Consider the following 22,523-nt stretch of genomic DNA (forward strand, 5'->3'; position numbering starts at 1 on the left):
AATCGCAGCTTCCGAGCTTCGCCATTCCAGGCCAATGGGGGCTGCAGGAAGCAGCGGCCAGCACATCCCTCGGCTCATGCCGCGGCCAGTGGGAGCGGCAATCGGCCGAACCTGGGGACGCTGCAAGTAAACAAACCATCCCGGCCCGCCCGCAGATTTCCCTGATGGGCCGCATGCCAAAGGTTGCCGATCCCTGACATAGATGAACATGACACATTGGTGAAGAGTCAACATGGCTTTTGTAGAGGGAACAGTGACTGGTTAAAAGATAGGAAACAAAGGATAGGATAAATGGTCAGTTTTTAGACTGGAGAGAGAAAAATAATGGGGTCGCCTCAAGGATCTGTACTGGACCGTGTGCTGTTCAACATATTCATAAATGTTCTTGAAAAAGGGTTTAATAGTGAGGTTGCAAATGCAGACAATACAAAATTACTCAAGATACTCAGTCCAAAGCTGATTGCGAAGAGTTACAAAGGGATTTCCCAAAACCGTGCGACTGGGCAACAAAATGGCAGATTAAATTCAGTGTTGATAAATGCAAATAATGCACATTTATTGCACATTGGAAAATATAATCCCAACTATACATACAAAACAATGGGGTCTAAATTAGCTGTTACTGCTCAAGAAAGAGATCTTGGAATCATTGTGGACAGCTCTCTGAAAACATCTGATCAATGTGCAGCGGCCATCAAAAAGACTAACAAAATATTAGGAACCAACAGAAAAAGGATAGATAATAAGACAGAAAATGTCATAATGCCATTATATAAATCCCTGGTATTGCCACACCTTGAATATTGCATGTAGTTGTGGTTGCTCGATCTCAAAAAAGATATATCAGAATTGGAAAAAGTTCAGAAAAGGGCAAGTGATTAGAGATATGGAACAGCTTCCATATGAGGAGAAATTAAAAAGACTGGGACACTTCACCTTAGAAAAGAGACGATTATGGGGAAAATATGATAGAGATGTATAAAGTCATGGGATAATGTGGAAAAAGGGTTATATACCCCTTCACATAACATATGAACCAGGGGTCACTGAATGAAATTAATAGATAGCAGGTTTAAAACAAACATAAGGAAGTACTTCTTCACACAACACATAGTCAACCTGAGGAACTCATTTCCAGAGGATGTTGTGAAGGCTAAAACTATAATATGGGTCAAAAAGGAATTAGATAAGTTCCAGGAGGATAGGTCCATCAATGGCTATTAACCAAGATGATCAGGGATGTAAACCCAGGCTCTGGGTATTCCTAAACCTCTAACTGTCAGAAGCTGACACTGGATGACAGGGGATGGATCACTTGATAAACTGCCCTGTTCTGTTCATTCCCTTTGAAGTTTCTGGCACTGGCCACTGTCAGAGACAGGATACTGGGCTAGATGGACAACTGAAATGACCATTGGCCAGTCTTACATTCTAATATGTGTGTATAAGAGAGGAAGGTTGGGCTAATGGTTTAGGTGCTGGACTGGGACTCAGCAGACTTGGATTTAGTTTCCAACTCTGCCACAGACTTTGTGTGTCAGGCAAGTGTCTCTATGCTTCAGATGCCAAACTAAAACAAAGATAACAACACTTCCTTTGTCTGTTTTATCTCTTCAGATTGTACATTCTCTGAGGTGCTTTCTTACCATGCATATGTGCAGTGGTCAGCATGATGGTGCCCTGATCTCAACTGTGGTCTCTAGGTGCTACTGTAGTACAACTAAACGATAATATAAATAATCTTGACAAACTGGAATGACTCTGAATTGGGCTATCATCATCAGTTTTATTTGGTCTACTTCAAGACAAACGACTCACCATTGTGCCATCAAAAGTCCTTTCCTCCTAGGTCAAATTTATGATCTAGTCCAGGGGTCAGCAACCGGTGGCTCGCGGCTCGCCAGGGTAAGCACCCTGGCGGGCCGGCCCGGTTTGTTTATCTGCCGCGTCGGCAAGTTAGGCCGATCGCGGCTCCCACTGGCCGCGGTTCGCAGTCCCAGGCCAATGCGGGAGGCAGGAAGCGGCGCGAGCCGAGGGATGTTCTGGCCGCGGCTTCCTGCCTCCCGCATTGGCCTGGGACCGCGAACCACGGCCAGTGGGAGCCGCGATTGGCTGAACTTGCTGACGCGGCAGATAAACAAACCGGGCCGGCCCACCAGGGTGCTTACCCTGGCGAGCCGCAAGCCACCGGTTGCCGACCCCTGATCTAGTCTATGAACTTGTCTTTCCATCATATTTGCTTGTGACCCTTTCTGCATTTGCTATCTATTAGTCTCTGTTCCACCATAAGGGAAATATATTTTCCATTGATTCTTGCTGCAACATGCTCAGGCGATTGCCACTTTAGCTGCTTTTCAATCTTCAACATACTCTTCTCCTTGCTTTGCTGTCTTATTCATTTGCTTGTTCTTCTGTCTCTCTGTGTGATAAAGATTATATCTGTCTACAAATTTGCTTTCCAGCTGTTACTGGTAGCTCCTACTCCATCTTCTTGGTGGGTAACTATATTTCACGGATGGTTGTGCATAGCTGTCAAAACCCTTCATTACAAAGTGAGTACTTGTTCTCCATGATACTCTTCAAATTTCTAGAAGATCTGTCCCCTCCCCCCAGCTCTTTGTCTCATTTTCCTACTCTGGAAGGCCGTGTCAGGATCAATTTGGCTGAGGCCAAAAAAACATATTCGAAGCTCTTCCCCCATGCAAAGTTATTTTTTACATTTGCACTGAGCTCAGCTCTGGTCTTCTGCATATACGTTTTGCCTTCACAGTCTTTAGGCTCAGGTTATATGTAACCAGCTACATGAATGCTCAGACAGACACTGGGAGGGATGTGACGTGTATCTCCAAACAAGGGCGCAACCAGAATTTTCCTAAGGAGGGGGCCCAGAGGTCTATCCTTCCATCACCTGAACCCAGCCCCAAGCTCCCTCCCCCGTATGCTCCCCTGGCACCGAGCCCCACACTGTCCTTCATCTCACTGTCCCCAGACCCACTCCTGAACTCTCTCATGCTGCATCTGCACCCAGATGTGCGCTCTCTCCCTTGCACCCAGCTCTACACACACTCTCCATCTGCTGCCCCCATACCCAACGCCAATGTCTCCCGCTGCACCCAGCCCTACAGTCTTCCTGCCCCACACCCAGCGAAGTGGTCAAGCTGAAGAGCATCATCCCCTTCAGTTGCCAGGCAGTTCTTGGAGCCCAAGATCCCATCCCCCTTCTGTGTCTCCACTTCCATAGGAAGCCTAAAAAGCCTGGATCCAATCCTCCCATCAGTGCCCCCTGCTCTGCTTTTCTCAGGGGCTTGGGATGCCCAGCGCCCATGGGCATAGGAAGGACTGCAAAAGGTGGACAAGGCCAAACAGGTTCACAGGTTACTCTGCTGCTCATATTTGGCCTGGCCACCTCCCTGTCCTGATGGAGGGGCAGCCAGGTCAAATTTGAGTGAAAGTGGGGGGGGGGGGGGGAATCACAGAACCACTCAAATTTCGCTGGTCAGCTCCTTAATCATGACAGAGGGGTGGGCTGGCCAAGCTTCCAGCTCCCCTCAGGGGCTGGGGGAGACAAGAAGGCTGGGTCTCCTAGTCTCCTCTGCCTCATTGCAGCCATGTCTTCAAGATACCCCAAGCAAACAATGACTGATTGGATAAAAAACTGTCTGGCTAGAGTGAAAGCTTTTTTCTTCCACCAAGGGCTTCCATTGCCTTTGTTCCACTGTACAAAAACCTGATAATTTTTTAATGGAATCATATCCTTGTGAATGTAACTAATATTTAAATAAATGTTTAAGGGTTGTTGACTTTTAAGGCACATGGAGTTTATAGAACCTTTGTACTGCCATTAGAGATAGTTGAATACCAGGGAAAATGTACATATATCCAGAGATTTGCCAAACAGCATTTAATCAGCTGTCCAGTGTCCAAATATTGTATGTGTTTTCATTATTTAAGTTATGGCAGGGAAAACCACCAAAACTTGCTAAATGATGTATTAATTTAGTGTGTGGCCACCTCCATCTTAGATCCTATGCAAATGGAAATCCATAGAGATCTGCAAGTGAAAGGATGCAATCTCCCTAACTTTTTTCTAAAGCTGCAGGTGAGGAAAGGTTTCTCTCTTCTGTATGATGGATGCACAGTGTGCTACTGTATTAGGGGGACCATATTTCTCTTTGCTGAATAAAATGGTACCTGGTAAAATTACTTGTATTCAAGCGAGTTCAATGGCAATCAATCAGAGCTATGCAGTACAAGCGTTCAAATTAACATCAAGTTGACTCAGCCACTCTTAAAAAGAAATTCTGCGTAGTTGGTTTCTTTTTATTTACCTTCCCTGCCCGGCGCTCTCCACCCTTCATGCCTAGCTGGGCCCCCAGGATGGACCTACCTCTCCTAGTACCTGGTGTTGCATCTTCCCAAGGGAACATGTGGGGGGGGGCATGCAGGGTCACATGCCCCACCAGATTTCTGCATGGTTCAAACCAGAATGTGGCCAGCAGAAGCCTTTTTGCACTGAGGGAAGGGACAGGAGCTGCCTCCACCCGCAGGAGAGTAGGAGGGGGTGAAGGGATGACCTGACCCATGCTTTTGCAGAGCTCATCTCTTCTCCCCAACTCTCCTGTGGCTGGAAGCAGCTTGTCCCTTCTTGCCCACACAGTGTTGAAAGGCAGCTAACACCTCCAGGCTGCTGCTGGCCACCGACATAACCTAGGTGCCTCCTGTCCCACCCAGTTACAGCATGGGCAGGAAGGGGTTAAGCCCTAAGGATTCATTGTGCACCAGTGCCCAGGAACCTGACTTCAGGGGCTTCAGTGAACCCTGCCAGAGAGGTGGCTCAGCAAGGGAAGGTGCCTAGGGGATGGAGCAGCCCTGTGCTCCCTGGGGGAGGACCCAGGGCAGAGCGGGTGAAGTAAGTGCTAAGCCCCTGCCGGGAGGGGCTGCTGTGGAGCCTACAGAGGCACCACATGAACAGGCTGGAAATCCCTTCCCCCATCCCATCACTCCAGAGTTTAGCGGAGACACTTCCCCATGCCAGCGCTGTGCGGGGCTTTGCCACATGCAGGGCTTGGCTCCTCTTGGCCACTGCCCCGGGCTGGAGTGTCTTGGACTTTCCCAGGGCGCCGGCCCAGCCAGAGGCAGTGGGGGAAGGAAGGAGCCTGGCAGCCAGGCTGCTGCTGGTGAGCTGAGCGCTCTGACCAGGGGCTGGGTCCTGCAGGGAGAGGACAGCGAGAGGGGGACCACATAAAGGACCGATGAGTGGTCAGCAGAGGTGACATGTAACAGGCCACCGCCTGGTACCTGCCTGCACTCACCAGCCACCACAGCTTGCAGTGTGCAGCCAGTGCCGTCCGGAAACAGGATGGGGGCAGTGCTCTGTATACGAAGAGCAATGAATACGAAGAGCAGGCCTTCCCAACCTACAAGATGGAATTTCAAGGAAACACTGACTGCCCTACTCACAACTTAGAAGCTATATTTTTAAATACTCAAGAAATTAATTTGTCTATCTATCTATATATGTGTGTATGTGTGTGCATGCACACACACACAACTCCTTACAGTATTTTAAAATGTAGCTTCTGAGTTGTAGGAATAAATTTATTGCCAGTTGGTTTAGGGGAAAATAAAATCCACCAATTCCCTCCCCCACAAAACAAACAAACAAACAAACAAAAAAAACAGTAAGAAACTATTTTACAAATTTGCCAAAATGGCTAGCATTTGAAATTTGCCGAAAAGGTGACAATTTCTCAATACAAGTAAACAAATCCCTTAGTGTCCTATTAAAAATGAGAGGGATGTGTGCGTGGGTGCAGACAGGCACATATAGAATGTAAATCTGGCAGTGACAGTCCAATAAAAGCTGTGGGATTTTGGATGCTGGTGGAAGAGAAGCACCTGAGAAAGTAATGAATTTCACATCTGCTTGCAAGCTCATAGACACTCTTTCCTCAATGCATATGTTAGTTTTGGTGAAAACGACGCACACTGTCATTAGTTTATCTGAAATTATTTATCCATGTCCATTTTTCAGAGCAAAACCTATCTGTGTAGAATGGGATCCTTAAAAGAAAAAACAAACAGAAAAAAATAAATATAGCAAATCCATGGATAGATTTACATTTCCAGGTAAAGTGAACTTTCAGTTTTGTAAACAGTGAAGGACATAAATGTATTAACAAAAATCACTGTGGTTTGAAAGAAGAACATCAGGAAGCAAGTATGGTGAATAAATGTACAATATTAAAAGGTTAGTATGAAAAATATAGCTGTACCTTAGAGATTGTTCAGGTGATCCTTTAAGACCACTGTACTCTGGAGACTGTATGTGTGCATGCAAAGGGAACAATCTGCGTCCCTTTAGTTGCCAGATCTTTTACAGAGAGCAGTGTTACAGAGAGCAGTGTTAGGATCAATATAATGGACAATACCAATTATTCCCTTATTCCCTTTCTTCTTGGTAAAGTCAATTCATGTGATGCAGAGTTTTTATAAGTGGGCATGAAATTCTGCCTCAGGTCAGGCCCATAATACAAAGTTTTGTCAGCACAGCTATGTGTGAATAAACCCGCACTCCCTAGCTGGCATAGCTAAGCCCGCAAAATCCCTGATGCAGACACAACTGTGTTGACAGAAGAGAACTTTACCATCACTAATGAGGTGTTCTAACACTGGCAGAAAAACTCCTCCTTTTGGATATGCTGTGTCTACACTAGGGGGAGCACTGCTGGTATAGCTATGCTGATACAGCTATACCCCAATACCCGCAACACTTCGGCAATATAGACAAGGCCTCATAGGTGCCCAATGATACTAGGCATAGTAAAGGGATTTCTATTAAAAGCCCTGGATTCATTAATTTGGATGTATTATTTCAGAGATACTGCGATGAAGGAAGTAATATTTCTTCACGTAAAAATCAGCCCAATGAGGAATACGGCATTCCCCTTCTGAGGAAGTACAGTAACACACACTATACCAGAATATCCCTAAAATAATCATTAAACGTATAGTCAAACAGTAATGCACATTAAAGAACGTGAGAAATGCACGCCATATACAGTCCTGCAAGTGGTACTAAAACTGAAGCCTGAACTTCCAATGAACCTCAGTTTTATATCAGTTTATTCCATCTTGAGTAATAATTTACCAAGGGCTTTAGATATTTTTCTAATAATTCCTTTAATCTAAAGTTTTCAATGGCGATTATTCCATGAGCACTGTGCGAAACTGAAGTTATATGGGTTGCTCTGCATGAACTTACGAGATTTCAAACTACGTGTTTAGCAAAACTCAGTTACCACATGTAGAGATCGGAAATTAAACAAGAATAGATTTAAGTACAGAAAAGAGGCCAGATCCTCAGCTGGTGTAAATTGGTGTAGCTCCATTGAAGTCAATGAAGCTACACAAAATTACAAGCAGGTCATCTTCTGGAACCCATATGGTTTCAAATCAGATAAGAAGCCACCAGAGATTAGTTAATATTTATCTAGCTATAATTCATATTGCATGATAGCTATGACCTAGGACATCCCCTCCGTTTCCACCAACGTAGGGACTCAGATTCAGTGCATGTTTTCTGGGGAGTTGGAACAATGTCGGAGTTGCAGCTCCGTTACCTTATTTCTTTTGCTCTGGGATACTACAAGAAAATTTGCCTGTGAGGAAAATGACTCTTTTATTGATCTTCTTCTCTCCTTGGACATCACTCCTCTCTCCTTTCCACAGACCCCCCAGCTCCTTCCACTTTCTGTAACGTTCACTCTAGTATCCTCACAGAATTCTCTGCAGTTCTTGATGCTCACAGACCTTCTCCAATACCCCTTTGTTAATTTTTGCCTCAACTCTGCCCCTGCCTCCTGCAAAACAATTCAGCATCACCTTCTTCATCATCTCTAACCTGTCCTCTAATCTCCAGCAATTTGTTGCTGCTATTGATTTTGTTCTCAGGATTGCTACCCCATTTCTGTGCTCCCCAAAGGGAAATCATCATGACTTTCCTGACCAACATCTAGCCATTGGTCTCCCTTCTGCTTCTAATTCCAAGGTATCTTCTGTGGTCTTCCCTCCCCCCACCACGACCTACACCCACAACCACACCTCCTTCTGAATGGCCCTCTCCCTTGCCGTCACTGCTATTTTCCCCCTCATCCTAATCCTCAACCTCTCTTTCCTCCATCTCTGTCCCTTGTTGTTACAGCTGAACTGGTTTTTACTTAGATGCACTTCTTTTGTTCAGACACCAGATCATTTGGTTCACTGCCATCCTAAAGCTAAATTACTAAAGGCTAGCAGACTGGGATAGGCTAGCACACCATTTTAAAAGGAGCCGCAGGCCTTAATTCTCACCTGAGAGCCTCCACCGCTCTCTTCAGGTCTCAAACAAGGAAAATTGAGGATTTAACACAACAATATTGCTTGTCCTTATTTCTAATTTAAAAGAAATCATTTTAGCCCAGCTTTGCTGTCTCCCTCACCTGTCACAAGATACAACCTCAGCCCCGCCTGTGTCTTAAGAAAACCGATTGCCAATTTAGAGGGAAAAGCTTGCATCAATCAAAGCTTTTGGGGATGACTCCGGAGAGGTTTTTCTTTTATCACCCCCTCCCCTATCCTTCTTTGAAAAGCTCCTTGATAATGGAGAAGATATTGGGCATGGTGCATTTTGGCTTCCTCTCTACCAAACTGAACCCCCGGTGTCCCCCCTTCATGTTGTTTAGGTTCTACAGTTACTAACCAGTGCTCCTTTAGCTCATTGTACCATAATCTGGCCCTGTATATTTTTAAAATCTCAATACATCACTTTTAAAACTGGAATGGAATAAACATTTTCTAAATATGTGGCTTACTGTCCACGTAGAATAACCATCCAGTATGCATTCTCACCCCAGATTACCAATTGGTAACTAATGAACAGTGAGCACTTTCTAACATACATTCCAAGTAGCTTTGGATCAATTTTCTAAATTCCTGTTGCCAAGGCCCTCTCCCCTAGCTACTTTTATTAATAATCAGGAATTTATCCCTAGGAAATATCAAAGTGACTATTTGTTGTGGATAGGAGCTGAGATTATTCCATTTGGACAGCTGTTCTTGGGTACAGATTTGAAAATATATCAAGAGATTTGTAGTAGTGTAAATAATATAAAGAGCCCATATTTTCAATATTTACAAGTCAGATTTTATCTAGACCTTTAACCACTTCTGAGGCGTTCCAGGAGCAAGCTGGAACAAAAGATTTAATTTCTAAGATAGATACAATTTTGACTGAAAAAGATGTTGATAAGAAAACAATACAGATGAAAAGGTGAGAGAGTACTTTGGATAAAGAAATTGATCTAATGAGTGTGTCTCCGTATGTACACATCTTCAGGTTGTATTACTCAAAGAATTTTTTTTAATGAAATATTTCATTTGAATCCAGTTAAGATACATCATATTTTTTGCTACAAGGGATGCGCTCTGTTGGAAGAGTTGCAGAGAAAAGGGTACATGCATGCACATCTGGTGGTTGTGTCCAGGAATTAGATGGCTTTGAAAGAAAATTATTAAAGAGATGAATCTTTTGACAAAATGCCAGCTTCCTAGAGATCCCCCGACCTGCTTACTTAATGAGACAGTAAAGGACCTACGTTTCTAACAAATGACAAATTAATTTATTTTTTATAGTTAGTTGCTAGACTTTGTATTGCACACGACTGGAAAAAATGTGTACCATCCTCCTACGGAATTGTGGTATAGTAACATATATGATGTTACTCCTTATGATGGAAATGCTTTCATTCCAAGTACATACACAAGGGAAGCACCAAAAAGAGGGTAGATAGTTTGAAGTGTTGTCAACCTTTTTAGCATATGCAGAGGAGGAGCACTTCCCAGCCAGTAAGCCAGAATCTTTAGCCAGGTTCTGGCTATTAATCTGATCTTGAATAAATAACGTACGATGTAGTTTTAACGTTATATTGTAACTTCGGCCTTATAAAAAGTTTTACAGAATTTTACAAGGAGAAATTATAAACCACCAAGAGATAAACTGTGTTTCATCTTCACCGCACAGCATATCGGTAGGGGTAAACCTGGCATTCAGAGCTTTGTAGCTCAACAGTACTCCCTTATAAAGATCTATTTTCACAATACAAAAGCAACACAAGCTTAAGCAATTATACATTCCTTGCCACATTTTTAACAGGAACACTCCAAATGCTTCTATTCACAGTTCTAAAGCCAAGCTGTGAATATTTGCACAAAAGCTACTCATAAATTAATCCTCCTAGTAAGAAGATTTGAAAAAGAAAGATGCTCACCCAAAACAAAATTCGATAAACCCTACATAACATTTACATGTTTTTAATTTAAAATGTTATATCACGCTACGTAGCCATTAATTTTTATGGAGCTTCTAAATAAATTAAAGCCATTTATCATTTTTTAAAATCTATTATAAATACCTTATTAACTTTACATTCAAACACAGACATAATATCAATTATAGCAGCATCTGATGACGTAGCAGCTATTCTATTCTAGGGAAGAGCTATACAAAACTATTGGTTTTACTTAATCATATTCAGGTGTTCTGACAACAATTTGCAACATTTGGTTCAGTGTGAAAGTTGTACTGATTTCCACCAATGCTTGCTGCCAGTGCAAGCATTTTGCAATGTTAACTAGTCTCACTGTCAATACAGACTTTTTTTGCGCGAGTGTTTGTACATTAGTGATGATGAGACATTTGATAAAAAGAGAGGCAGTTTTCAGATTAAAAAAAACCCGCAAAACATTTTTTCCATAGCAAGTAAGTAAAAAAATTAAAGATTACGACACCTACAGTTTTGCGAACATAGGGGAAAGTGTTCTCTCCCCACAGATTTTGCCAATTGTACTTCTCATTTTACTGATATTATAATAGGAATCTTACCTGCATAATCCGTTCTTGCATAATGTCCATCTTCAGACTTTGTGGTAGTAGTTGTGTTATCTGTGTTAAAAGAAATATGTGTTGCTTTGACATTTGCTGCTGCTGTTGTTGTAAAAGAGAGGCTAATCCTGTAAATCTCAGCACTCCACTGACTTCAAGGGAGCTGTGTATGGGAGAAAGGATCTGACTGCAATGTGTCAATTGCAGGATAAGGGTCTTTGGACTGATTCACCCCATGTTGAGACACAAATCTGCCATTCCAGGATTAACATTTGTTTAACTGGATCTAAAAAGAACCAGTTACAGTGAGGTGTGATTTCCTCATTGTTTTAAATAATCTGGACATGGTGATAATCTAATCTGAAAATGGTGAACAGGAAAGGAGGGTTCATTTTAAAGAAATATTTTATAGGAATGTGTTTAATATGCAGGTTTAGTATGCAGGCTCTACTTAGATGTGCTTAGGATTTATAGGTCAGAAACTGAGGGGGAGCGGAGGAGCTATTAAGGATCCTGTGACTCAATGGCCATTTTATTTACAGAAAACATTTAAAACCACATTTACCCCATTTTTATTTTGAGCACAAAATAGGCTTTTTCAAAATCAACTCAGTGGTTATGCTGGCACACACATGAAATAGCGCCACACGCCTCTGAATCCTAATCCTAAATCTTGAATGCTGCCAGGCACACAAGAATCACCGAGTTATTTCCTGAAAGGACATATGCCTTTCTGCTGGGAAGAGGAGGGTTGCCATATTCATTAGGCTGGGCGCTGAGACTTTGGCCTCATGAAGATCCAGATGACACAACAAACAATGGTGATTCCATAGGCTCCACTAAAGATATTGGGCCAGATCCTCTGATCCACTAAGACAGTTTTGTGCTGCTCCAGTGGCACAAGGCAGCCCTCACGCAAGATTCCTCATATGCAGGAGAATCCCTAAGCGGCTTGGAGCTGCCATAGCAGCGGCAATGCCGCCTCCCTTCTAACCTTCAGCACAGAGGGTGTGGCCAGGGGAAGAGGGTGTGACAGGGCTGTTCCTTTTGCCACTGGGATGCTTAGGAGCTGGAAAGGCCTCTTGGGGCTACAGATATGAGCCAAACACAGCAACCTTAATGCTATAGAAATTTGTGCTGGGGGCCTGTTCTAGGGCTGAAGGGCCCCCAGAATGTGGCACCGGGAGTGGGAGCAGGAAGGTTGCAAAAGTTGCTTAAAGCCACCTTTACACATGTCCCTCCAGGGCTACATCAACCAGAGCTCGGCCACAGCTCAGATATGGGCCAGTATTTCAAAATCTGTAATCAAACAAAATTCCCACTGCACCAGACCGCATCCTGTACTGTAAATTAGAAGAGTCTATTGAAAATATAAGAAGTGCCTAATAACGAGCCAGCCCTAGTTTTTATTTCTGCACAAAAACTGAAAACATTATTTGAAATGAATTTTGCTCTGAGCATTACCTTGACATCGACCCAAAGACATGACTTCAATTTTCTCCTGTTTCTGGCATGATGCTTCTTTGATTTGACATGCATTATCATAAGATTTCCCATCGGAAGCACAAAGAGGATTGAAGTTGGTCTGAGAACAGTCAATGTTGCACACACACCTGAAAAGATTAAAAAAAGGCTAATGTAAGAAAGCTTTCTCATGACATCCTAGATAAAGCACAAAAATAAGGAAGGCTTGGAGGGTTTCCATGGCTGTATAATAAGGATTGATGGAATGAAGCTGGAAAATTCTGGCGAAGGGCTGTTTGCGGTTTTGATTTGGAATGAAATGCCAGGAAAAAAGTGAAAGAGAAAGAAAGCAAAAGAAAAACGAAAAGGCAAACAACTGGACATGTAAAACTAAATTAAAGCATGCATTACTGGAAAATAAATTACCGTAACTCCTCACTTAACGTTGTATCAAGTATCAGAGGGGTAGCCGTGTTAGTCTGGATCTTTAAAAAGCAACAAAGAGTCCTGTGGTACCTTATAGACTAACAGATGTATTGGAGCATAAGCTTTCGTTGGTACATTGTAGTTATGTTCCTAAAAAATGCAACTTTAAGTGAAACGATGTTAAACAAATGCAATTTTCCCATAAGATTTAATGTAAATGTGGGGGATTAGGTTCCAAGGAAATTTTTTGGGGGCAGACAAAAAGCTTTATATACTGTACAGTACTGTACTGTGGTAGGGAGGTGCCCCTGGCTTACCCCACACAGGCACAGCCCGCTGCAGGCAAGAACGCTAGGAAGCACCTTCGCAGCAGCAGCAGCAGCTTCCACGGAGAAGAACAGGCGCGGACTTTGCTGGGAATGCTCAAGGCCCGCCTCTTCCCACCCCCACTCCACCTCCTCTCCAGAGCACGCCGCATCCCCAAAGTCCTAAGTGCCGCCAAACAGCTGTTTGGTGGTGCTTAGGATTTTCTGGGAGGGGGGGGGAAGAGTGGAGACGTGGTGCTTCCCTGCTCCTGCCTCTCCCTCCCAGAAAATCCTAAGCGCCTGGGTGGGGGAAGTGCTGGGAGGGAAGGTGAGGAGGCGGAGAAGAGGAACTTGTGCAATGTTTCCTTGTAAAGTTGCTGTTCTTCCACAGAATCTTACAAGCAGAGGACAGAGCAGGCAGCCAAACGACATTATAAGGGAGCATTGTACAACTTTAAATGAGCATGTCCCTAACTGAGCAGCAACGTAACTTTGAAAGGACGTTAAGTGAGGAGTTACTGTACATACAGGCAGATCCTCAGCTGAGCTGCCAAGGTGTTGATGAACTCTATGGAACTATGTGAATCTGATCCATAATATATCACGTTGTATATGTACATATTTATTTCAATTCATGATTATATATAAACATTTATAATATTTATCCCAGACTGTAGGCACTTTTGACGTAATTAAAGATACATTAGCATAAAAGATAATGCTACAGCTTCCCTCACCCTAAAGCCAGAAAATAAAGTAAATAACCAACCAGAAGTGAAATCATACCCAAACCCAGATATATTCTTTTCTTGTTTATAAAAGCATCATGCTGGTACCTCCTGAATCTGTATGTTGTATGGCAATTCAGCGTTAGCATGACCACAGATGGATGCTATTTTAACTCTTCCAGGACACACAGACCAGGACCCACCAACTCAAAGCAACATCAGACCCTGCCAGAACAAGAGATGCACAACCTGCAGACGTATCTTTCTCCGCTGCTACAGTGACCAACACCCGCTCTCTCCCAAGATACCTTTCAAGATCCATAGGCCCTACATATACCTATCACAACACGTGGCACACCTAATCCACCACACTCCAAAAACAACTATGTGCTCTCAAATGAACTCATACCGAAAAATGATAGAAAACAAAGAACACCCTATCACCTGTGGGTGAACACTTTTCACAGAACAATCACTCCATATCTGACCTCTCAGTCCTCATCCTCAAAGGAAACCTACATAACACCTTCAAAACATGAGTCTGGGAGCTTAAATTCATAACTTTGCTAGATGTTAAAAATCATGGTCTTAATAGACAGACTGGATTTATGGTTCATTACAACAATCTATAACCCACTAGCCCTCACATTTGTCCTGTGATTGAAGAGATGTCAACTGGACACTTCACCTTGAATAGTCTGTTAGAATGTGTGTTAATTACTTATGTTAAATAATCTGTTCCACCTCGTATTTAGCTGTGACACTGATTGTACCTTTCCTAGGCCTGGAGAAGAGCTCTGTGTCACTCTTTCAACCATAAAAGTCAGTCTGATAAAAAATATTACCTCACCCACCTTGTCCCTCTTCCAATGTCAGAGATGAAGCTGTGCACAAGACATAACATTTTCAAAAATGACCGAGGAGCCAAAGTCTCATTGACTCTCAGTGAAATTAAGGGTATGTCTACACTGGCAGAGTTACAGCGCCAGCAGTTACGGCACTGCTCAGAGAGCACTGAAGGGAAACGGCTGTTGTGTATTCACACTGTCAGCTGCCTGTGCAATAGCATGTTCACACTTGCAGTGGTATTCAGACCGGTGCACTCTGGGTAGCTATGCCACAGAGCATCTCTTCCTCTTCTGTTGCTAAGAGTCGTGGGAAGGCAGAGGGAGTCGCAGGGCATCCTGGGTCCTTTCCCAATGCCCCGTGATGCATTACTTCGCATCCCAGCAATCCCTGTGCTTCCATCTGCTTTTGGCGCCATCTTTCAATGGCTTGTGTACTGTGTGCTCTGCCTCTTCGGTCTGCAGGAATCGATCCTGCACTGTTGACCAGTATGCTGCTCGCTCTAACACATCACGAGTGGCAATGGAGTTATTCCTTAAACTACAAAGGCAAGAGGAGTGTGACACTGATCCCGCCATGTATAGTAGTTATGACACAAAGGTGCTGACCACAGTGGAACGCTGCTTTTGGGTTCAGGAAACAAGCACTGAGTGGTGGAATCACATCGTCATGCACGTCTGGGATGATAAGCAGTGGCTGCAGAACTTTCAGATGAGAAAAGCCACATTCATGGGACTGTGTGATGAGCTCGCCCCAAGCCCTGTGGCGCAAGGACACAAGAATGAGAGCTGTCCTGCCGCTGGAGAAGCATGTGGCAATTGCACTGTGGAAGCTGGCTATTCCAGACTGCTACCGATCGGGCGCTAATCAGTTCGGAGTGGGAAAGTCGACTGTTGGACTCATATTGACGGAACTGTGCAGGGCCATTAATCGCATCCAGCTCCGAAAGATTGTGACTCTGGGCAATATGCGTGACATTGTAGATGGCTTTGCACAAATGGGATTCCCTAACTGCGGAGGGGTGATAGATGGCACGCATATTCCAATTCTGGTACCAGACCACCTAGGCACTGAGTGCATTAATTGCAAGGGACATTTCTCTATGGTTCTCCGGGTGCTTGTGGATCATTGTGGGCATTTCATGGACATTAACACAGGCATCTTTCGGAGCACTGGCCTGTTCAGGAAGCTGCAAGCAGGGACTTTCTTCCCAGACCAGAAGATGACCAGAGGAGAAGTCAAAATGCCCACTGTGATCCTGGGAGACCCTGCCTACCCCTTAATGCCGTGGCTTATGAAGCCATACACGGAGCACCTTGACAGCAGCAGGGAGCGGTTCAACAGGCTGAGCAAATGCAGAATGACTGTTGAGTGTGATTTTGGCTGTTTAAAGGCCCGCTGGTGCTGCCTAATGGGAGGCTGGACCTGGCCGATGACAATATTCCTATGCTTATAGCCGTGTGCTGTACGCGCCATAATATTTGTGAAGGGAAGGGTGAAAGCTTCATTCAGGGCTGGACGGATGAGGCTCAGTCCCTGGAGGCTGAATTTGAACAGCCAGAGACCAGGCTATTGGAGGGGTGCAGCATGGGGACATAAGACTCATAGACTCATAGACTTTAAGGTCAGAAGGGACCATTATGATCATCTAGTCTGACTTCCTGCACAACGCAGGCAACAGAATCTCACCCACCCCCTCCTGTAACAAACCCCTAACCTATGTCTGAGCTATTGAAGTCCTCAAATTGTGGTTTAAAGACCTCAAGGTGCAGAGAATCCTCCAGCAAGTGACCCGTGCCCCACGCTGCAGAGGAAGGCGAAAAACCTCCAGGGCCTCTGCCAATCTGCCCTGAAGGAAAATTCCTTCCCGACCCCAAATATGGCGATCAGTTAAACCCTGAGCATGTGGGCAAGACTCAGCAGCCAGCACCCAGGAAAGAATTCTCTGTAGTAACTAAGATCCCACCCCATCTAACATCCCCCTTGAGGCAGCAATTTGAAGCTGAAAGCCACTAATATTTGTTGCTATTCTCGGGAGTGCATGCTTGTAATGCTGGGAGGTGATTGTGATTGGTGTAGACTAGGCATCGGAAACCTTTGGCACGCGGCCTGCCAGGGCAGTTTGTTTACCTGCTGCATCCGCAGGTTTGGCCGATCGCAGCTCCCACTGGCCGCGGTTCGCTGTTCCAGGCCAATGGGGGCTCCAGGAAGCGGTGGCCAGCAGATCCCTCGGCCCGCACCACTTCCCGCAGCCCCCATTGGCCTGGAGCAGCGAACAGTGGCCAGTGGGAGCTGCGATTGGCTGAACCCGTGGACATGGCAGGTAAACAAATCACCCCGGCCTGCCAGAGGGCTTACCCTGGCGGGCTGCGTGCCAAAGACTGCCGATCCCTGGTGCAGCCGATGCACTAGGAAGGTTTAAGAAAATTGCCTGTTGCTTTGCAGGGATCTGTTTGCTTTCAATTAATAGAATAAAGATTGCTTTCAAACCAGCACCATTCTTTTATTCAAATACAACAACCGGAAGAGAAAGACAAACAAAAAAACCCCCATCATCACTGAGGGGGATGGGGGAAGGGAAGGTCCCATGAGGTGGGGCCCCGGGATGGTTAAAGATTTGTGTATGTCCAGGTATCATATCCAACCTTCTCCTTTGGAGTACAGTGCAGCAGGTACTGTACTTCAGCAGGGCTAAACTGCAGAGGGACGGGTGTTGAGTGCAGTGGGCACTGGGAGTCCGCAGTGCTGGACTGTGATGGGGGAGGAGTGGAATGCTGCAGGTACAGACTGGAACCAGAAGGTTCATAAGAATGTGTTGGTGGTGTCTGGGGGGTGCATGGGAAAGAGTTTTGTGAGAGCGGCTGCAGGGGAGGCGGGCATGGAGCTTCTCAGTTGGCAGTGCTAGTAGTGCCTGGAGCGTGTCCGCTTGGTGCTTTATAATGCTTAAGAGCTGCTCCGTGGCTTCATTCTGGTGCACCATGTTCTCCTTCAGTCCCTCTTCTAGCTGTCCCGCCACTCCTTCAGTTCTCTTTCTGTTGACATAGTGTTGTCTACACGGGGTCGGGGGGGGGGGTACATTGGTATAGCTACTTCGCTCAGAGGTGTGGATTTTTCACACCCCTGAGCAATGTAATTATACCGATATAGGTCTGTCGTGTAGACCAGACCTCAGTTACTTAGGCACTTCTGAAAATTTTATCCAACATCTTTTTTCGCTAGTTACAATCAATCTCAGGAAACATGTCAGAACAGCCCTTGTGGCACATTTTTGAGGCATGGTTTGGTTTTGTCACATGATTTGTCACACAGTATGGTTTACAGCCCCCTGTTTAGCTAAACCTGCCATGTGGTTCAGGAGAGTCAGCATCTTGACTTTTCTGTGTCCTGCCTCTGAGCCAATCAAAACACTGACTGTCTGCTGATTTCCTAGTATTAAGGTTCTAAGGCACACACTGATTACTAGGACACCCTGAGGAACAGCCTCGTTAGAAGCAGCTCTGTTGCTTTCTGATGACAGAAGCCTAGTGTCTTTGTTTGTTTATTGAGGCCACACTTTATGAAGTGTGCCTAGGAATTGCCTTCATTTTCCCCTACTTGAGATTCTAATAAGTCTCACATTTATTATTAGTAAACCATGTTAGAAGGGAGACACAGCTCCATGAGAATGATCAGGGTTCTCTTCTGATCTGACTTCAGTGGAAGTTCTGTGCATTGAAGAGTTGCAGAATGAGCTTCAAAATGGAGACAGTCAAGCACATTAGCAACAGAGGTGGTTGCCAGAGGTGAAAGCAAGCCGGTTCGGTCCAGCGTGCTGGTAAGAAAGCTGGTACACTGGTAGGGCTGCTGATGGGCAAAAGGGGCAGCTGCCCTGGGGCCCGGCGATTTAAAAGGCTCCTGGCCACCGCCACTACCCTGGGCAATTTAAAGGGCCGGGGTGTGGGCCAAGCAGCACTGAAGGGCTGGCTGGGGAGTCTGGCTCCAGCCCTGCCCCTTCTGCCCGAGGCCCCACCCCTTCCGGGGCCCCAGAGCTGCTCCCCACACCTTGCCCAGGACCCTGGCTGCCCTGTCTTACTTTCACCCCTGGTGGTTGCACATTCGGAAATAAAAAGGGCAGTTCTCCAAATAAGGTATCTTAATTAAGGGTCTGTAGCCAGACACATGGGGGCCACCTCAGAGCTGCAGCCAGGTTTCCCCAACATTGGTCATCTTCCAACTCAAGCAGTTCAGTATGTGGATCTTAGAGAGCTGCGGCTGCCAAATTAGGTCTAATTAACCAGACATGAACAGTAAGAACAGACACTCAAGGAAGCAATTGTGAGAGAGAGACAGAGACCAGGGTGCAGTTTGTCCACAGAGTGCAACTGCTGAATTTGAAAGGAGGGATTCATCTGACACGTCAACTCTGCATCTGGACAAACATCTGGACATGGAACCTCTGAGATATTAATATGGAGGGGGATCAGAAGGAATCAGCTGAGTCACCGCTCAGCCACAGCAGTCTCCTCCAGTATTCTGCACCTCCACTGTTCAGAAGACAGAGCAGCAGCATCACAAGCACAGGACTGCGGTTTGTTTCCTTTGCTTCTCCTGTCTCATGATCATCACTGATTCGTGATGCCTGTCAGCAGCAGCAAAGGCGTGCTGATAGCCCGGTGACTGCGCACGGTACACAGATCAGCTTCAGTAATGTCGACAGAAACAACAGTGGGATTCTGCTTGCGGACTATGCCAACAGTCTAACCCTGCAGCTGCTGTAGCTCTTCTGAGTATGCGATTGTGCATATACTGTCCTCTAAACGCTTCCTGCTCTTTTGATCCTCCTGCCTCTGATGCAGAGCAATGCTGCTGGTTCTTTATCTCCTGCCTACCCGCAGTGCCTAAATCCCATAATGCCGACCTCACAGTTCTCATCTTGCAAAGTTAAGGTCATGACAATGCTGCCACAATTTACTGGCACTCTCATTCATTAATTTTTACACCCCATTCCAAGTCAATCCACCTCACGATCACAACAGAGAAGGGCACCACTTGCCAGACTATTGAGAGTGTACGTGTGGGTGCCCAATGTGACAGCGTTGGTGGAAGAAGCTTGGACACAGACAGGGGCTTTGTCTACGCTAGAGACCTTATAGCGGCACAGCTGTACTGATGCAGCTGTGCCACGGTAAGATCTCTCGAGTATCCGCTCTATGCCGATAGGAGAGCTCTCACTCGACGACATAATTAACCACCCCCAACGAGTGGCAGTAGCTATGTCGGCAGGAGAGCATCGCTCGCCGACATAGTATTGTGCACACTAACACTTATTCCTGGGAAACTTGTGTCACTCAGGGGTGTGTTTCTTCACATTCCTGAGTGACATACGTTTTGACAACATACATGGTAATATAGACATGGCCAGAGAGAGTGGGCGGTTAGAACTTCAGCAATCAGTAGAATGCACCCAGGGAATGTGCCGTTTCCAAGGAGTACATACTACATGTGATCTGTTGCACAAACTGAAGTCAAGGTAATGGAGCAGTGACTAAGCTGCTCCTCATTCCTCTCCTTGGTTTGTGCCTGAGACAATGGTCTCAAGAGAGATTTTCTTTTCAGACTTCCCTTACTCAAAAAAGGGCAAAATTGGTTCTTGTGAAATTTTCCTAAAATGTTCACAACGTGTGCAAATCTTCAGGCCCAAAGCAGGGACAGGGTGAAAATAGTGGGTTATAAATGAAATGATTTTGTAACCTTAACTATAGAATTTGCTGTTAAGTGAACAACACAATCTAAAGCTCACTGTTTACTTTTCTTGATGAAATATACATAAAATAGCTTGAAAAATATTGCATTAAGTTACATATATACAGGTCTTGATTTCCCTCAGACACTAGTGTAAATCAGGAGTTAAACCAGTGCCAATAAGTAGAAATTTTATTTTGTAACCCTAATCGGAACAGCACTACTGTACATATAAAATGAAAAAAATGGTCAATTTCATAAGAATTTTCTTATCATATAATAGGAACATTTTACTCCACTAAAATATTTACTTCCCCAGTAAAAAAAATAAATCTTAGGAAGTCTTGCTCATTTTAGTAAATTCTAACTCATTATAGGAACTATTTACTGCTGAAGTAATGTGGATTTTTTCCACGCAGCTCCTCTATTTGCATTTCAGATGGTACACAATGAACCATATGTTCCCCGTGGTAATAACAATTCAGAAAGAGCTTAAATTCTCCAAATTTTCCTACAAAAATGGAGTGTAGGTTAATATACCTTTGGACTTCAAGTCCAGAGAAAATAAAGTTCATGAGAAAATGATGAAAAAAAAAGGGATATGCTATAGGGAAGGACTATCTGACTACATATAAAATTTCCAAAAATGCTCAGGGTCATAGGTGCCTGGTGAGATTTTCAAAAGCACCTTAGATACCTAACTCCTATTGAAATCAACTGCAGGTCCTCTTTAATTTATGGTAGTCTTTTTACTCTGTATATGGTAACATTCAACTACACATTTTAAACCAGAGAAACAGGGAGCTTCCCAACTATTTCACTGGGACCAAGCCCAGAAAGTCAAGAATAGTTTAAGAGAATTCTGAAATATAGAGGAAAGGGACCTTTGTTCTAGTACAGATATCTTATCTAATCTACGTATATACATCCGCTCGCAGTGCATCATGCATCGTTATATATAATGTGGCTCAAAATATGAATGGCACAAAAATATGAATGGCACTTTGCATATTCAGGAACAGATTCAGGAATGGGTGCTGGGGCCATAGATGAAGATGCTTTAGCTTCCTGATGCAACATACATGCTAAATAGGACCCTGCTCGATTACAAAGTATTGAGACAATCCTGAAGTCCTTGCTTGAACAAAACTCCCAATGAAGTCAATGTGAATTTTGCCTGAGAAAGATCTAAGTATGAACTTCAGGACATGAACCTTTGTGTGAGGGCCAAGGTCCCGTACATATAAAGTCCTGGGCCATGGCACTTTTCCACTTTCATTAGTCCTACCATGCCCATATTTCACATCCTATCCAAATGCTTTTCCTTTCTCACACTTGATCTGTAACACTTGATTTTTCAGGCTCCAAACTGGCCAACTTTTGTGTCTCTCTCCCAAGTGAAAATCAAATTGGTCCAATCCATTTCAGTGGTGACTGTATCTGTCTCAAGACTTTTTGGCAGGATTTTCAAGGTTTCCCTCTGCTTCCTCTGTTTGAGGCTGAGAGGGATGCTTTCTGCTGTGTAAGGAAGTGACTGAATGGCTGTGCGTCTAACCACAGACCATGCCAATGCAGCAGTTTCCCAGTCCCCAAGGCACTTCAGGATGTCTCTAATTTTAAGTAATTTGATCATTTGACCATTTTATCATCATGGCTATGACTTCCAATTATAGCTATATCAATAAATCTATTTCATTTCTGTACTACTAAGTATAGCATTGAGAAAAGTGTGGTCATATAAAGGCTGACTGTGCTTTCCTCAGGCTCAAGAAGCCATGAGAAGGTCAGTGAGATCTCCCAAGGCTCACAGGGCGAAACTCTACCCAAGAGCACACATCAAGTACATGCGCAATGTTTAAATATGCCTTCTGTGGTAAGAAAAACGGCTTTAAAAGCAACTGTGGGAAAGGTGCAATTCCAAGATGGCAGCTGATATTCTACGGGCTTTGTGAAGAAATAAGAAATCCTCAACTCAGTCTATGGAGCCACAACACTTTTCAAGTGATGGTCTCACACTTCAGAAGATTAAAAATAGTTTACAATGTCAGCTATTTTGCAAACACTGCTTACTTTGTCCCTGTCTGATCTTCTGGGTCAGTGCCATGTTTTCTG

At 44.5% G+C, this 22,523-nt stretch overlaps 1 protein-coding gene across 1 annotated transcript in view; it reads right to left on the reverse strand.

Annotated features, from left to right (window-relative positions):
- TMEFF2 (transmembrane protein with EGF like and two follistatin like domains 2) overlaps positions 1-22,523 on the reverse strand; it is a 171,496-nt gene that overhangs the window by 41,463 nt on the left and 107,510 nt on the right. Inside the window, exons 6-7 of the mRNA XM_044978423.1 lie at positions 12,386-12,534; positions 10,922-10,981 (exon numbers count right to left, since the gene is read on the reverse strand). Coding sequence (XP_044834358.1) covers positions 10,922-10,981; positions 12,386-12,534 — 209 coding nt within the window. The remainder of the gene's footprint in view (positions 1-10,921; positions 10,982-12,385; positions 12,535-22,523) is intronic.

The sequence above is a fragment of the Mauremys mutica genome, chromosome 10 (genome assembly GCF_020497125.1).
Source record: "Mauremys mutica isolate MM-2020 ecotype Southern chromosome 10, ASM2049712v1, whole genome shotgun sequence".
Taxonomy (NCBI): domain Eukaryota; kingdom Metazoa; phylum Chordata; order Testudines; family Geoemydidae; genus Mauremys; species Mauremys mutica.